This window comes from Mytilus californianus, unplaced genomic scaffold (genome assembly GCF_021869535.1).
Source record: "Mytilus californianus isolate M0D057914Y unplaced genomic scaffold, xbMytCali1.0.p SCAF_4, whole genome shotgun sequence".
Taxonomy (NCBI): Eukaryota; Metazoa; Mollusca; class Bivalvia; order Mytilida; family Mytilidae; genus Mytilus; species Mytilus californianus.
Genome location: NW_026262690.1, coordinates 114,105,401 through 114,123,752, shown reverse-complemented (window position 1 = coordinate 114,123,752; position 18,352 = coordinate 114,105,401). Strand labels below are relative to the sequence as shown.

Here is an 18,352-nt window from a genome sequence, read left to right as displayed (position 1 = left end):
GTCACTTTTATTATTCTAGAGTTATGCCCCTTTACAAATGAAAAAATTGCTGAATTTTTCGTTTCCTTTCTCTATCTGAAGTATGCCTCAACCAAATTTTATGAATCTAATACACAATGCTTATTACCACAAAACACAGAATTTTGGTAGGGTCACTTTTACCGTTCTTGAGTTATGTCCCTTTATAAAAGTATATGCAAGTAAGAGGGGGCATCATCTGTGTCCCATGGACACACATGCAACATTGAGCATGTATCAAAGACAGGTCTCCTTTAAGTCTGTTTAGGCTTACATGTCTTCCTAAGGGCTGTTATCTTATAAGCTAATATGATGAAAATGTGACTCAATGTATTAGTTTTGTATAATGCTAAATATATATGTTAATGAATGTGAACAAATAATAAGGTAGTAAGATTTTGGTTATTACACCTTTGATGATTCAGTGAAGAAATAGTTTTTGCAGATTTATTATATCTCCCCTTTTGAAAATACAGATGTATTTCAGAAGTCAGGGGACTTACTGAAATAAGTGATTTTTAAATCACTTATTTAAGTAGCAAATTCGAAGTTTTGTCACAAATTGTGATTTTGTAGCTTTACCAAAATTTTAAACACATAAGTTTAGATAATATCTTTTCATTAGTAAAAATGAAAAAAATGAAATTTTTGCTTCTTTTAAGCAGCAAGGTTTATGCCTTTGATGCAATCATTTAGCTGCAAATTCTATTTTAGTTGAAAAAATGCTATAAAAATGGCTTTACATAATGAATTGATACTTTCTTAACAGATTTTTCCCAGCAGTGGGAATATTTTTCCTGTAAAGTTCAAGGTTTTATCTTATAGATTATGTAATAAAATTCTACTGTTCGCGATAAAAATTTCACTGTTCGTGGGTGTTGAAATTAGTGGGGGTTATTAAAATAATGATACTTAAAGAAGTGATTTTTTGGAAGGAAATTGAGGTATGATACTTAAACAAGTGATTTTTATGTCATTATCCTAGATTTAGTACAAGGTTATCACGTGACATGACCCGGTCATCCTATCAACACAGATGTTGGTTCTGATAGTTTTAGCAACATAATTAGTCCCTGGATCATTAGTATTCTATATTTAAAGCTACAATAAAATTAAATCACTTAGTCTAGTGATTAATTTGTACTACTTAAATAGGTGATTATTAAAGAAAGACAACTCTTACTTCCAACCTTTATGGACATAATGTTACTTGAATCAGTGATTTAGAAAATCACTCATTTAAGTAAGTCCCCTGACTGTTCAGAGTGAATGTTTCAAAAATACCACCATTAACAGTGAAAAATCAGTTCACTTATGTGTTGCAGAAAATGCTCATGTTTGATTGATATTTCCATTGATATGCTACAGGTTGTTGAAGAATTAAAGAATTTGGTCAAGTTTTATGAAGAATCAGAAGAGAAACTGAAAATTGTAGGATTAGCTCTTAGCTCCAGGAAGAATCTGTGTATACATCCTGAGGTTTGTTAAATTGTTAAAGAATGACATTCTGTTGTAAACAAAAATCAAAATTAAATTTAATCTAATTATTGAACACTCTGATTTTAGATTTCTGAAGACTTTAAAATAAATGAAGATCATTTCACAAAGTTATAAACATTCATTAAAGTTTTATGTATTAAAGCTAGCACTCATTCAATTTGTTTAAAGTAGGATAATGCCAAGTGAGACAATCCAAATCATAGGTTCAAGAAATATAGACAACATTATGACCCGAAAAAAAGAAAGCAACAAACGAAAGTCAACTCAACAAAAACATAGAAAAACTAAAGATTGAGCTGGATTTAAGTTTAAAACATAGATTTTCAGTGAATTTAAGATTTAAACTTTAGTAGTTAATAACATAGTTATCAAAATATCAAGTTGGTGAAATTGTATTTTAAACAATATTGATGACTGAAAATTCCTGTGCCTATATTTTAAACTTTGACCTAAATTAATGCAAATATATGTTTCTTGAATTAAGGAAATTTGTAAATACTATTACAATATTGAAAAACAATAAAACTGAATTTTCTGACACATATGTTTATTTTTGCTGTTTACAATTTTGTTTGGTTACTGTCAGTTTTATTTGTTTGAATTATACTCTTATTATACGACCGCAAAAATATTTTTGTGGTCGTATATTGGTATGACGTTGGCGTCGTCGTCGGCGTCGTCCGAAGGCACATTGGTTTTCGCACTCTAACTTTAGTTTAAGTGAATGGATCTCTATGAAATTTTACCACAAGGTTCAATACCACAAAAGGAAGGTTGGGAATGATTTTGGGGGTTATGGTACCAAAAGTAAAGGAATTAGGGGCCAAAAAGGGGCCAAAAATAAGCATTTTTGTAACTTCCAGACATAACTTGTGTGTTAGTGTATGGATCTCTCTGACATTGTACCACAAGGTTCCATATCACAAAGGGAATGCTGGGATTGATTTTGGGGGTAATTGCCTCAAAATTTTAGGAATTAGGGGCCAAAAAGGGGCAAAAAACAAGCATTTTGCTAGTTTCAGGACAATAACTTGTGTGTAAGTGTATGGATTATTCTGAAATTGTACTACAAGGTTCCATGTCACAAAGGGAAAGCTGAGATTGAGTTTGGGGGTAATTGCCCTAAACGTTTAGAAATTTGGGGCCAAAAAGGGGCCAAAAAACACATTTTTCTTGTTTCCAGACAATAACTTGTGTTCAAGTGTATGGATCTCTCTGAAATTGTACTGCAAGGTACCATACCACAAAGGGAAGGCTGGGATTGAGTTTGGGGGTGATGAATCATAAGGGGGTTCAAAAAATTTAGGGGGGGGGATTTTTCCTTTTTTCCTTTTTTTTTTCTTTTAAAATTTTCCATTTTAAGTTGGTTATTTCTGATTTATATTTAAAAGCAAATAATAATGATATGGTAGGAGATACACACAAAACAGGATGTGTAAATTATTATATAATAAGTATTGTGCAATAGCAAGAAATTTTCAATTGCACAGTATTGCACAATAGCAAGAAATCTTCAATTGCACAGTATTGCGCAATAGCAAGAAATCTTCAATTGCACAGTATTGCGCAATAGCAAGAAATATCCAATAGCACAATATTGTGCAATGACAAGAAATTGTCAATTGTACAGTATTGCGCAATAGCAAGAAATATTTAATTGCACAGTATTGTGCAAAAGAAGATACTTTGTATAAATTGCTTATTTCTTGACCAATTTCAATGGGGTTTTATTCTTGAATTCTTGGGGTTCTTTAATATGCTGAATCTAACCGTGTATTTAGTTTTTGGATTTTGGGCCCCGTTTTTAAATTGGTCCACATTGAGGTCCAAAGAGTCCAAAACTAAACTTTGTTTGATTTCATCAAAAATTGAATTATTGGGGTTCTTTGATATGCCGAATCTAACCGTGTATTTATATTCTTAATTTTTGGTTCCGTTTTCAAATTGGTCTACATTAAGGTCCAAAGGGTCCAAAATTAAACTTAGTTTGATTTTAACAAAAATTGAATTCTTAGGGTTCTTTGATATGCTGAATCTAAACATGTATTTAGATTTTTGATTATGGGCCCAGTTTTCAAGTTGGTCCAAATCGGGGTCCAAAATTAAACTTTGTTTGATTTCAACAAAAATTGAATATATGGGGTTCTTTGATCTGCTGAATCTAACCATGTTGTTGTAAATGTGCACTTGTGGTTCCCAATTAATGATTTAATATCAGTTTTATGTTTTGAGAGTGTAAAATGTGATAATATGTATTTATAGTTTCTGTGACTTTTTAATGCACAGAAAGCGTACGTTACACTTTTAGTTATTAACTATATTATCAGTGCCAAAAATGGCGCAATTTCGTCATGTACTGTTCAAAGCGCAGCCATTTGGTAAATATTCTAAGTATGGATCCAAAACTACACAAGAAGCATAAGCTAAAGTTAATATATGCTTTATCTAAATAGATTTACCTATTTTCTTACGAAGAAAGGATCATTTTGAGTCGAGGACTCCATGTTTTTGTCAGCGTTTGACGTTTCATTTCTGTTCCGGCTTAGAATATTTACTTCCGGTATTTTAAAAATAAATACCAGTGCAAAGGTCAAATTCCTCAGTCTTTGCTGTTTACATTTTGGCAAATGCAAAGACCCCGGTTGGTTCCTTTAGAGGTAAGAAGCAGCGCAGATAGCTGTATGCCTCGCATGGTCTAAATTATTTACTATACACATATCGTTTGGCAATTCCTTATCCTAGTTCCAAAAACACATGCGAAATATTATTATTGAGATCAGCTCCGCCTATTTATGCAAATTTACATGACAAATTATTTATAGACAAGTATCTTGAGAATATGTTGGAAATTACATGTTAAATATATTACGATAGTTTAGTCTGTACATTGTTGCGTTGTGCCGTAATAAATATATTATTTTACTACGAATTATTCATTTACGCTACCAATATTACCGTGGAGAACATAGGCCTGATGAAAGACAGACAACACTGTAGTTAGTCAATTTAAAGAGTTTCCGTCGTATATATTTGCTTATAACTATACAAAAACATAGCAAAAAGCAGAAATTACAACAATGGTGGCAGCGGTTTAGTACTCACGTCTTCAGAACTTTGGCACGTCTATTTTTAGAAATATTAATTTATATGGAACACACTAAGTGACAAATATTGTGTATGGAGTGCATTTAGCTCTATACATTATACTGTAATAAATAGAATATCTTGGAAAATATAGGAGTGCATTTAGCTTCTAAAATTAAGAAAATATTTATAAAGGAGGTGCATTTAGCTTCCTAGAAAGAAAAAAGAAAATATTTATTTATAAAGGAGGTGCATTTAGCTTCCTAGAAAAAGAAAATATTTATAAAGGAGGTGCTTTCAGCTTCCTAGAAAGAAAAAAGAAAATATATATTTATAAAGGAGGTGCATTTAGCTTCCTAGAAAGAAAAAAGAAAATATTTATTTATAAAGGAGGTGCATTTAGCTTCCTAGAAAGAAAAAAGAAAATATTTATTTATAAAGGAGGTGCATTTAGCTTCCTAGAAAAAGAAAATATTTATTAAGGAGGTGCATTTAGCTTCCTAGCAATTATTTAATAGAGAAATAGAGGTGCAATTAGCTTCTACTATCTTTAAATAAGGGAATAAGTATTTCCATTGCCATATTTTGGGGAAATAACTAGGAGGGTACCATGGATCTTAGAAATAGAAAAATTCCAACTCCTAATTTTGGAAAGGGGGGGAGGAATATAATTATTACACAGAAGGAAAATATAGAATCAGGTAATTTGATAGACCTAGGTACGGAAGAAATAGACAATATGTCAATCTCAAGTCCATCCAGTCCAATGGTAAGTCCTATACACACACCCCTACACAATAACTATACCAGTGTGTATCAGGAAAATATTGAATCAAGTACAAGCTTGCCAGGCACTGATATTACGGCCATTCTAATGGACATTCAAAGACAATTGAAAAATCAAAATAATAATTTTTCTGAGTTGAGCACGCAAGTTTCTGAGATGAGTACGCAAGTTAAGTTAAATCAGGAAAATATAGCGCAACTGGTAAGGGGTAACCATGTGGCTAAAAATAACGCCAATATGCATGACTTCAGTCAAAATAGCTGTTTAGACTTTAATAGTACATCCATTGAACAACATAACCAGGTATTAACAGCCCCTCAGCTAGCAGCTAATACAAGTACTAATAACCCTTATACATCATGTCCAGTTAGCACAAATCCAATAAGAGTAAGTAGTCATGTTCAGCAACTGCAAAGGGAAGAACCAAAACCTAGAAGCCCATTCTTTAATGGTAAGGGAGATTTCAAGGCCTTCTGGACACAGTTTAGGCTATTGAGTAGTAGATTCAAAGTGGAGGAGCTCATTTTAAATAGTCTTAGAGATGACGCCTTGGTATTCGTAAATGAGCTTCCTGCTTCCTTGCACAGAGACATACAACAAATACATGATGCAATGTCTCAGAGATTTGGGGATCACATTTTACCAGAGACGTATAGGACCAATTTGCAGTTTATCAAACAGGGTCAGAAAGAAAGCATACAAGAATATGCAACTCGTGTGGAGAGACTAGTTGGTAAGGCATACCCTGAAGTAAATGATTTAAGTTTGCTGGACCGTTTCAAAACGGAACACTTTATTAAAGGTCTGCCAGACCAATCAGTAGCATATGAGGTTCTCATACAAAAGCCAGTATCCTTGCAAGAGGCAATTAATCAAGTTTCATGGCTCGAATGTTGCAGGAAGAATGTTGGGAAAAAATACGAAGTAAGACAGGTAAACGCGGGTGATGACGTGGCAGGCCAAGAAGTAACTGAAACCTTGCAGGTATGCAGGACGCAAGATCAGTATGTTACTCATTCTGAGTTAAAATCTGGATTAGATGAGTTGCGAAAAGAACACCAGGTTGCAATTAAAGAGGTAAAACAAGGTCAACAGGAAATATTAAATGTCCTAAAATCTGAGAAAAAAGGAAATGGTAATTTTAACCGAGACTCTGGGGGATATTATAATAAAATAAATGGCAAAAATTCACCAAATGATAACTCATTTATTTGCTATTCCTGTAATCAAGAGGGGCACATAAGAAGAAACTGTCCATTTAGAGGGAATAGGGATAGAAAGTGGAACAATAGAGATCAGTCACAATTGGCTATGCAAAATCAGACGAATTCATTAAACTACAGTGGGCTGGGTCTGTTGGCCAAGTCTCAGCCCAAGTAAGTGAGTGTGACAGGAGTTTAGAGATTAAAGGGGATAACAGTAAAAAAGATAAACAAGAATATAAAGAAATTAAAAATTTAGAGACCCTAAATACCTTGACCTTGCCTAATAATGATGGTTATATTAAGAAATCAGACACAATTGACATAGAGCATTTTGATGGCTCAGAAGAGGACACAGAGTTTGAGGTAGTTATTGATAGAGTTAGTGCAGTTACGATAAAGGCTCCATTGTCTATAGGAGGCCAGCCAGCAAAAGCTGTTATAGATACAGGGGCAGAGGTAACTGTAATCAATGAGTCCTTACTGGATAGATTTTCTGAAGAGACAAGACCTACACTCCAAAAGGCGAAAAGGAGTTTAGTTGTTGCCGAAGCAGGAAAGAAAATGAAAACACAAGGAGTTGCTGTAGTAGATATAGTAATTGGAGACTTGTCATTTCCTTGGGAGGTTTACGTTGACTCAATAAGAGATGATGTTTTATTAGGGTGTGATATCATAGATGAATTTGATATCACCATCAATACCAGACGGGGTATAGAGGTGGGGGGTACATGGGTTGATTGTGAAGTTATGCGCAGGTCTGATAATATCTCAAGAATTTTTGTAAGCGAGTCCATAACAATTCCAGCAAACAGTGAGGTTATACTGGAGGGTAAAGGTCACCAATCTGAATTGATTGACACTAGATACGCAAGTGTGGAGCCATGTAATAAAGAGGCCAGTAACATTTTAATTGCCCGGTGTCTTGTGGATCCCTTTAATGATAAAATTCCAGTAAGGGTGGCAAATTTGGAGAATTTTCCCGTAAAATTGAAGAAGAATGTTCTTTTGGGGGAAATGCATCCTGTTATTGACTTTGAGCAAGTGGTTGAGCTTGATAAGGATGCGGAGTTATGTAATGATAGAAATTCCCGGTTGGTAAATAGAGTTTGTTCGTCTGACATATGCAATCTGAGAGATGAAAAAGGGGACTTTTCCTGCCCTAGAATACCTTATCAATGGAAGAGTCAGGCTCCAAAAATCCAACAAGTCTATACAGGTGATGATATTGAGGGGGCTGATAGCCTGGAGAATAAGGCCAAAATTCCCAAGCTACCAGACCACCTTAATGATCTATATGAGAAGAGTTGTGAGAATGTTAAAGATGAGGTTTTTAAACAAAAATTAGCTGAAGTTCTTATAAAAAATCAACAAGCTTTCGCTAAAAACAAGCTTGAACTGGGCACATGCTCAATCGTGAAACATCGCATTAATACGGGAAATGCAATCCCAGTTCGACAACCGCTTAGGAGAACTCCAAAGGCTTTTGAGGGGGAGGAAGAGAAATACCTTAAGGACCAACTTGAGGCAGGCGTAATAACTCCTTCTAAGTCCAGTTGGGCTAGCCCAGTGGTGTTAGTCCGGAAGAAAGACAAAACAGTACGCTGGTGCATAGATTTTAGACGAGTCAATGACGTAAGTGTCAAAGATGCATACCCGTTGCCCCGCATTGATATGTGTCTTGACTGTTTGGCGTCGGCGTCAATATTTTCTGTCATGGACCTACAAAGTGGTTATTGGCAAGTTGAAATTGAGGAGGCTGATAGAGAAAAAACTGCATTTACAACTAAATATGGATTATTTGAATATGTTAAAATGCCCTTTGGGTTATGTAACGCCCCTAGTACTTTTCAACGATGCGTAGAGTTGATATTTAGAGGTCTCCAATGGAAAAGCCTTCTTATTTATATTGATGATATTATCATCTACTCGTCAGATATGGTAGACCATATAGAAAAGCTAGATGAAGTTTTGGGTAGACTGTCAAAAGCAGGGTTAAAATTAAAACCATCAAAGTGTGATCTCTTTAAAAAAGAGGTTTTATACCTAGGACATATAGTTTGCGATCAGGGAATAAAACCAAACCCGGCCGTGATAGAATCCGTAAAAAATTGGAAAGTACCAAGTTCCAAGTCCAACAATTTTTAGGGCTCTGTAACTACTACCGACAATTTGTATACAAATTTAGTGAGATAGCAGCCCCACTCAGCAAGCTCACCAGGAAAGAGGTAAAGTTTAAATGGGACTCAGACTGTCAGTCTTCTTTTGATACACTAAGGTCAGCATTATGTACTGCGCCAATACTGGCTTACCCCCACGACACGAGTACTTATATACTGGACACTGATGCTTCCAATGTCGGTGTTGGGGCTGTTCTTTCGCAAATTCAGAATGGTGTAGAAAAGGTAATTGCATACGGGTCGAAGAAACTAGATCAACACCAACAAAGATACTCTGTCACACGTAGGGAGCTTTTAGCTGTTATCACCTTTATAAATCAGTATAGGCATTATTTATTGGGGGCTAGATTTGTCCTAAGAACAGACCATGGCTCTTTGCAATGGTTATTCAATTTCAAGGATCCACAAGGTCAAGTAGCTCGTTGGCTAGAGGTTTTATCCCAATATAACTTTGAAATCCAACATAGGGCAGGTAAAAAACACCAGAACGCAGATGCTCTTTCTCGGAAAAACGTTGAAGATGACAGATGTAGCCACTTAAGGGAAGGTAAAACTGACGCAACTTGTCAAGAATGCCTAGAAACAGGGCATGACTGGGATAATTTTAGGACAGAGGTAGACGATATAGGTAACCTTAGTAAAGGTGAGGTAATTATTCATGGGAATTTTGACTCAATACGTACAGTTACAAGGAGTCAGACCAAAGATACTCCCTCCTCAAAGGTAAATGTGTCAAACTGGTTCACGGGGTACACCTCTAAAGAAATTGAAGCTCTACAAAGAGAGGATACAGATTTAGGTAGGCTCCATGAATGGAAAGACACCGGTTCCTGCCCTACTCGGGACCAAGTTGTACAATATAGCCCAGCTATACGTAAATACTGGTTAAGCTTTAATAACATAGTACCTGTAGAAGGGGTACTTTATCAAAAAAGAGTACATTCTACAGGAACATCCAGTCTCCAAATTTTGGTACCTAAAGTCCTAAGACAAGAAGTTATAACAATGTGTCATGATCATATTTTTGGAGCTCACATGGGGGTGAGAAAAACTATTGAAAAGCTGAAATCCCAATTTCACTGGTACTGTATGGGAATTGATGTAAAAAGCCATATAACACATTGTCCTGTATGCAATAGGTTTAAGAAAAGTAAAAAACCTAGGGCCTCTCTGCAAAATTATATAGTGGGTCACCCAATGGACAGAATAGCTTTAGATGTGATCGGCCCATTACCAAAAACAAAAAGTAGCAATCAATACATTTTAGTAATCGGTGACCATTTCACACGCTGGATGGAGGCCTATCCACTTCCCAACCAACAAGCAGAACAGGTCGCAGAGAAACTAGTGCATGAATTCATTGGTAGATTTGGTATTCCTTTAGAAATACACACTGATCAAGGTAGAAACTTTGAGTCTGACCTTTTCAAAGAAATATGCACTTTACTAGAGATAAAGAAAACTCGCTCCACACCTTATCGACCATCATCAAATGGACTTATAGAAAAATTCAATCAGACCCTGGAAAAAATGTTGAGAAGTTTTATAAATAACAACAAGACGAATTGGGACCAATTTGTAGGGTTATTACTAGCTGCTTATCGCAGCACTCCACATCCAGCAACAGGTTTCACTCCAAACTTTTTGATGTTCGGAAGGGAGGTAATTTTGCCAAATCATATTCTATTCCCCTTACCAAAACATGAATCTTTAAGTGTTGGTGAGTATGCTTCAAAACTACATAACAGGATGGAGGAAGTATTTAAAACAGCTAGAGAAAGTTTACAGCTGACAGCAGAACGTCAGAAAAAAGACTACGATACTCGGCTGGTCGAAAATAAATTTACAGTGGGGTCTTTGGTATACAAAAGCAATACATTTTATAGAAAGTTAGATGCCCCATGGTCAGGTCCATATGTGGTGATGGAAATACTAAGCCCTGTTGTATACAAAATTCGGAACCAGAAGAAAACAGAAATTATACATCATGATCGATTAAAACCATACTCTACACAACAACCTCCAATTTGGGTACACAAAATCCAGAGCTCCATTAAGCCAATAGTAATATAAAGCTTATTCCTCTCATTATATATATTTATATATATATATACAAAAGATATATTTTATTGCAGATAAAATCATGTTTGCCTGTAATGGGAATCTGTGTTCTTTTAAAACTTCTTCAAAGAAAGTAATTAAATGGCATGTTATTAGATATCATACGTCACTAGAATCTGTTCCGTTCCACTGCACCCTCTGTCAGTATAGAGCCAAAAACAATATTCAACTCATCAAGCATTTCGATCAACAAAAACATAAATTGATGAATTCACAGCAGAACCTAAGTCAGCAACAATGTATTGGAACCAGTAAACCTTACGATGTGACCTTCACCCATGATAAAAGAGGAGACGTTCAAATATTGCAGGCAGAGTCGATACCGAGACAAGGAATGGTTGAACAAACTGAGGAATCAGTTTCTTTGTCAGATGTGGTTGCCATGGAAGACCCAACCAACATTACAGAGGAAGATATTTTACAAAAAGCCGTAAGATATGCAGAAATTCAGGAAGAAGAAGACTTTATTCCAGATTACGACGACTACTCATCAGATGATATTACAGTAATTAATAAACCAAAAGACAACTCCTGTCAAACAGATGAAGATCTTCCGCAGCGTGTAAGCCTGTTGGAAGAGCAGTTAAAAATAGAAAGGGAGACACATAAAATTGAAACTAACAAATTGGCAGATTTCATTAAGAGGTTACAAACCAGACTTGACCAGAAAGAAGAAGAAGTCAAAAATCTTAATTCAATGATCGTAACAATAGACGAGTATGAAAATTTACCAAAATATGGCACACGCAGTTCGCATGCATTAGATGGTTTCGAAGAGCTTTGGAATAATCCAGATGAGGAAACAGTAAGATTACAAGAGAAATTCCAGGATACAAACAATAATACAACTAAAAGACCAATGAATAAAAGTCCCAGTCCAACTAAGAAGAAACTAAAAAGTGTAGTTATACGGCCGAAGTCAAGTGTGGAAGTATGGAAAGAATTTGCACACAAAGTTAATAAATCCTATAAGAAGGACTTGTTACCCAGAAAAGGATACCGTTTTTAAATGACTTTAATATTTTTACTTATGATAACACATGATATAAATATGTTCTGATTTTTCTTTGTATTTTTATGAGTACATTTCTATATATGATGAAAGGGAGGAGTGCACATGAACTGAAAATTTAAATATTTTTTTATATTCAATGTAAGGAAATCATTTTTAACACTCATAAACAGGTGCATTAGTTTGTTTATACATGCAATTCTTTAAACGGGCGCATTAGTTCGTTGTTATAAACTAAAATGAACTTCAATATTTCGAGGACGAAATAAATTCTTAGGGAGGGGCAGTGTTGTAAATGTGCACTTGTGGTTCCCAATTAATGATTTAATATCAGTTTTATGTATTGAGAGTGTAAAATGTGATAATATGTATTTATAGTTTCTGTGACTTTTTAATGCACAGAAAGCGTACGTTACACTTTTAGTTATTAACTATATTATCAGTGCCAAAAATGGTGCAATTTCGTCATGTACTGTTCAAAGCGCAGCCATTTGGTAAATATTCTAAGTATGGATCCAAAACTACACAAGAAGCATAAGCTAAAGTTAATATATGCTTTATCTAAATAGATTTACCTATTTTCTTACGAAGAAAGGATCATTTTGAGTCGAGGACTCCCATGTTTTTGTCAGCGTTTGACGTTTCATTTCTGTTCCGGCTTAGAATATTTACTTCCGGTATTTTAAAAATAAATACCAGTGCAAAGGTCAAATTCCTCAGTCTTTGCTGTTTACATTTTGGCAAATGCAAAGATCCCGGGTGGTTCCTTTAGAGGTAAGAAGCAGCGCAGATAGCTGTATGCCTCGCATGGTCTAAATTATTTACTATACACATATCGTTTGGCAATTCCTTATCCTAGTTCCAAAAACACATGCGAAATATTATTATTGAGATCAGCTCCGCCTATTTATGCAAATTTACATGACAAATTATTTATAGACAAGTATCTTGAGAATATGTTGGAAATTACATGTTAAATATATTACGATAGTTTAGTCTGTACATTGTTGCGTTGTGCCGTAATAAATATATTATTTTACTACGAATTATTCATTTACGCTACCAATATTACCGTGGAGAACATAGGCCTGATGAAAGACAGACAACACTGTAGTTAGTCAATTTAAAGAGTTTCCGTCGTATATATTTGCTTATAACTATACAAAAACATAGCAAAAAGCAGAAATTACAACACATGTATTTAGATTTTTGATTTTTGGGCCCCGTTATCAACTTTGTCCACATTGAGGTCAAAAGGGTCCAAAATTAAACTTTGTTTGATTTCATCAAAAATTGAATTCTTGGGGTTCTTTGATATGCTGAATCTAACCATGTATTTAGATTTTGGATATTTGACCATAATAGGTGAATGTCCAATTTAAAATTTTTAAGTTCTTAGACCACATTCATTCTGTGTCAGAAACCTATGCTGTGTCAAATATTTAATCACAATCCAAATGCAAAGCTGTATCAAGCTTGAATGTTGTGTCCATACTTGCCCCAACTGTTCAGGGTTCGACCTCTGCGGTCGTATCAAGCTGCGCCCTGCGGAGCATTTTATTTTTATAAACAGGTGAGCCAGGAGAGAGAAGGAAAAAGTATGGATGGACTTTGTCATAAAATGACGTCATCTTTCATCAGGGTCAAACGCAAGAGTGATCCTACAGTTCCAGTTTGTGATTTCTATGAAGTAAGCTTGCACTAAAACAGAAAGTATAATTATTTATTTGAACACTGTTGAGATCAAAATGGATATTTCTGTTGGAGTTGCTTGCTAAAAAATTTAATAAAATCTTATAAAAAATAACTCTTTTTGCTAGTCTGGGTCTCTCCTTTGTCATAAGGATAAGTTTACTTCCCATGATGCCAAGGTTTAGTAGCCATATTTTTGTGTGATACATTTTGTACAAATTATTTCTATAAATCCTCCATTGAGCCGATATTATGAACATAATGTATACATCAAACAGCTAATGGGATAACAGTTTTTGTCGAGCCTGCGACTTTTGTCGCAGAAAGCTCGACATAGGGATAGTGATCCGGCGGCGGCGGCGGTGTTAGCTAACTTCTTAAAAGCTTTATGTTTTAGAAGGTGGAAGACCTGGATGCTTCATACTTTGTATATGGATGCCTCATGTTAAGAAGTTTCCGTCAGTCACATGTCCAATGTCCTTGACCTCATTTTCATGGTTCAGTGACTACTTGAAAAAAAAGTTCAGATTTTTTGTAATGTTAAATTCTCTCTTATTATAAGTAATAGGATAACTATATTTGGTATGTGCATACCTTGCAAGGTCCTCATGCCTGTCAGACAGTTTTCACCTGACCTCGACCTCATTTCATGGAGCAGTGAACAAGGTTAATTTTTGGTGGTCAAGTCCAGATTGCAGATACTATAAGCAATAGGTCTAGTATATTCGGTGTATGGAAGGACTGTAAGGTGTACATGTCCAACTGGCAGGTGTCATCTGACCTTGACCTCATTTTCATGGTTCAGTGGTTATAGTCAAGTTTTTGTGTTTTGGTCTGTTTTTCTTATACTGTATGCAATAGGTCTACTATATTTGGTGTATGGAATGATTGTAAGGTGTACATGTCTAGGTTGCAGGTGTCATCTGACCTTGACCTCATTTTCATGGTTCAGTGGTTATAGTTTAGTTTTTGTGTTTTGGTCCGTTTTTCTTATACTTTATGCAATAGGTCTTCTATATTTGGTGTATGGAATGATTGTAAGGTGTACATGTCCAACTGGCAGGTGTCATCTGACTTTGACCTCATTTTCATGGTTCAGTGGTCAAAGTTAAGTTTTTGAGTTTTGGTCTTTTTTCTTATACTATATGCAATAAATCAACTATATTTGGTGTATGGAAATATTCTATGATGTACATGTCAGTCTCGCAGGTTTTATTTGACCTTGACCTCATTTTCACGGTTCATTGCTCAGTGTTTAGTTTGTGTGTTTCAGTCTGTTTTTCTTAAACTATAAGCAATAGGTCAGCTATATTTGTTGTATGGAAGGATTGTAAGCTGTTCATGTCTGCCTGGCATGGTTCATCTGACCTTGACCTCATTTTCACGATTCATTGGTCAATGTTCAGTTTTCATGGTTAAGTCTGTTTCTTAGAAACTATAAGCAATAGGTCAACTATATTTAGTGTATTGAATGATTGTAAGGTGTACATGTATTTCTCGTTTGGTTTATATGAACTTGACTTCATTTTCTTGGATCATGTTAAGTTTATGTAATAGTTGTAGTAAAGCTTTCATTTAGGACTATCAACATAACATCAATGGTTAGTAAAGAAGGCGAGACATTTCAGCGTGTGCACTCTTGTCTACAAATTTTCACAGAAAATTGTGTTAAATGTAATTATCTAGTTTTCCAGAAAAATGTATACTAGACATTTCAGAAAATCCACATGTGTCCATACAAATTATACTGAATAAAACAGAAATGTTTTATCATGCTGCCCAATTGATTGTTACCATGTACTATTGTATATAAATTCAGAATTTTTTGGGTGCAATTGTTAAAGTATGGACAAAAAAGATAGAATAATTATTACCACTTCTGAAATAATTTAAGATTCTAGTTATATTTTTGTGAAAACCTATCCCGTCACAATTTTCACAATAATAGAAACAAAGATGTCTGAGTTTACCTGTTCATACATGAAGTTGCAATGCATTTCTTATTCTAAGTTATTATATCTTCTTTATTACAGAAATTTGATAAGATAGGAAGACAGACTCCTCTACCAACAGGAATATATGGTTTAGTAAGTACTTTTGTCAATTCTTATAATTGCAGACAAACATAGAACAGGTGTTTTGAGGAAATAAAAATTAAAACCACATTCCCTATGTAATTAAAGTATAATAACGAAACAAAATAAACTTTGCATGTGCTGTTTGGGGTTGATGTTCACAAAATTACATATATCCATACTAAAATACCGTACCGAAGTAAAAAATATACTTAAATTAATCAGATCTGGTATGATTGCTAAAGAGTCAACTTTCCGCCAGACACCAAAGGAAAATGCTGTAAACAACTGTAGGTCACTGTACGACTTTCAACAGTGAGCCAAAGCAATATTGTACAGTAAACTATCATTTTATTACATCATGAACAAAATGTGAAACAATTCAAATGGGAAAATCAGCAGCCTGACTCCTACTAAAACAATGAAGAAAAAATGGCAGACAGCAATCAAAGGCGAACACTAGATTACAGGTTTTATGAGTTAGGACAGGTACAAAAAGAATGTGTTGAATTGCATTATCTTAGTTGTAATTACAAATGTATACGAAAACGATGTGATTTCATTGTGTACTGATGTTGTAATATTATACCTTTTTCCACACAAACATTGAAACTAGAGATTTATATCACTTTATAGATTCATTTTTTATCGTGAAGACTAACTTTGGAAAAAAAAATTGTTTAGACTTTGTTTGGTCTTCTATTACAAAAGATCAACATTTTGAATATGAAATTTTAACCATTTTGAGTAAATGTCAATGATGTAGAATAAAACCCCATTTTGTATCACAATTTTCCTTAAATAGATATCTAGATTTTAACAGAATTCTGAAGGATCTGAATTTTTGTATTTTAGGATGAATTAAAAGACTATGGAAAAGATCGAGGATTTTGCCCCTATTTCTTAGCCAGATATGCTGTAAGTTGGTAATGATTTGATACAAATAAGATATTTAGAAGTAATATGCAAAATTTTACAAAGCTTTCAGGTCAGTTTTCCCCTGCCCCAAGGAGACTTTTATAAACAGGTTTGACTGTCCTTATGATTTGTGACTTATTAATTTAAGTTTATCCAAATTGTGAATTTATAATTGATGTCAATTAAACATGATACTTTTGAAGAAACAACACTGCAGTTGTTTTATGAAATCCAACTAGACAAAATCAACTGAAGTTTCCAAATGTTAGGGAACCCACCTGACTGTTGGAAGTGCTTGGCCAACCTTTCTGGACCATTCAGGATCCACATGACTCTCTTACGAATGTATATGTGTTACAGTGAATTTGTATAATCAGGGATTCTACATAATCCCTGAAATTTTCAGGGATTATGTAAAATAACTGGTTAGTTTAGGGATTATATATAATCACTGAAATTTTCAGGGATTATGTATAATCACTAGAAAAGACGTCAGGGATTATGCATAATAACTGAAATGAAGAAACAGTTTTGTGTATGAAGAAAATGAATGTAAGTTAAACTAAATAATTTATAATATCAAATCATAATAAAACTTCATTATAAACATCCTAAAATATTTCCATACACCAAATTTGTAGACCTATTGCATACAGTATAAGAAAAACAGATCATAACAAAAACTGAACTATAACCACTGAACCATGAAAATGAGGTCAAGGTCAGATGACACCTGCCAGTTGCAAATGTACACCTTACAATCCTTCAATACACCAAATATACTAGTCCTATTGCTTATAGTAACTAAGATATGGACTTGACCACCAAAACTTAACCTTGTTCACTGATCCATGAAATGAGGCCAAGGTCAGGTGAAAACTGTCTGACAGGCATGAGGACCCTGCAAGGTACAATGTACGCACATACGAAATATAGTTATCCTATTACTCATAATAAGAGAGAAATTAACATTACAAAAAATATTTAACTTTTTTTCAAGTATTCACTGAACCATGAAAATGAGTTCAAGAACAATGGACATGTGACAGACAGAAACTTCGTAACATAAGGCATCTATATACAAAGTATGAAGCACCAGGTCTTCTACTTTCTAAAATATAAAGCTTTTAAGAAGTAAGCTAACGCCGCCGCATCACTATCCCTTTGTTGAGCTTTCTGCGACAAAAGTCGCAGGCTCGACAAAAATGATAACCTTAAAGTATAATAAAAATGTTAGGCATAATATTTTAAAATGTCACACAAAATTAAAATATTAAGCACTATATATTAAAATGATAACCTCAATATATTTTACACAAAATACAAAAATGTTAAGCACAATATATTAAAACATTCATTAAATAAATTTGGATGGCAGAAACTTTTGCACATTTGCCCTGTTTTTCTACAGGCACATCTACCTGATTCGCATCTGTTTTACTACACTATCCACATTAAAAAAAAACTTGTCTTTCTCATATCGAATCAGATTTTACGGCATGTCTAAGAGAAATAAAGTTTGTAATACAATCATCTGAAGGTACCCAAAAAAAGGGAATCAGCAGCCGTGAACTGATTGCTGATGCTAGCAGAATTCTGTTGCGTTATTTCTCTCAGAATTGAATTTCATGTTCTTTATCCCCTCTATGAACAACGCCCTCAATTCAACTCGAACCAACCACTGATTTGTTATAAAAACTAGTATACTTATGAGACGTAAATCATATAAATGGTACTTCTGTTTTTGTATATCTAGTTTTGAC

General features: G+C 34.4%; 1 protein-coding gene across 2 annotated transcripts in view; it reads left to right on the top strand.

Annotated features, from left to right (window-relative positions):
* LOC127699110 (general transcription and DNA repair factor IIH helicase subunit XPD-like) overlaps window positions 1-18,352 on the top strand; it is a 77,734-nt gene that overhangs the window by 20,659 nt on the left and 38,723 nt on the right. For both annotated transcript variants that reach the window (XM_052202851.1, XM_052202850.1), the window contains exons 5-8: window positions 1,387-1,497; window positions 13,478-13,594; window positions 15,630-15,683; window positions 16,527-16,589. In XM_052202851.1, coding sequence (XP_052058811.1) covers window positions 1,387-1,497; window positions 13,478-13,594; window positions 15,630-15,683; window positions 16,527-16,589 — 345 coding nt within the window. The remainder of the gene's footprint in view (window positions 1-1,386; window positions 1,498-13,477; window positions 13,595-15,629; window positions 15,684-16,526; window positions 16,590-18,352) is intronic.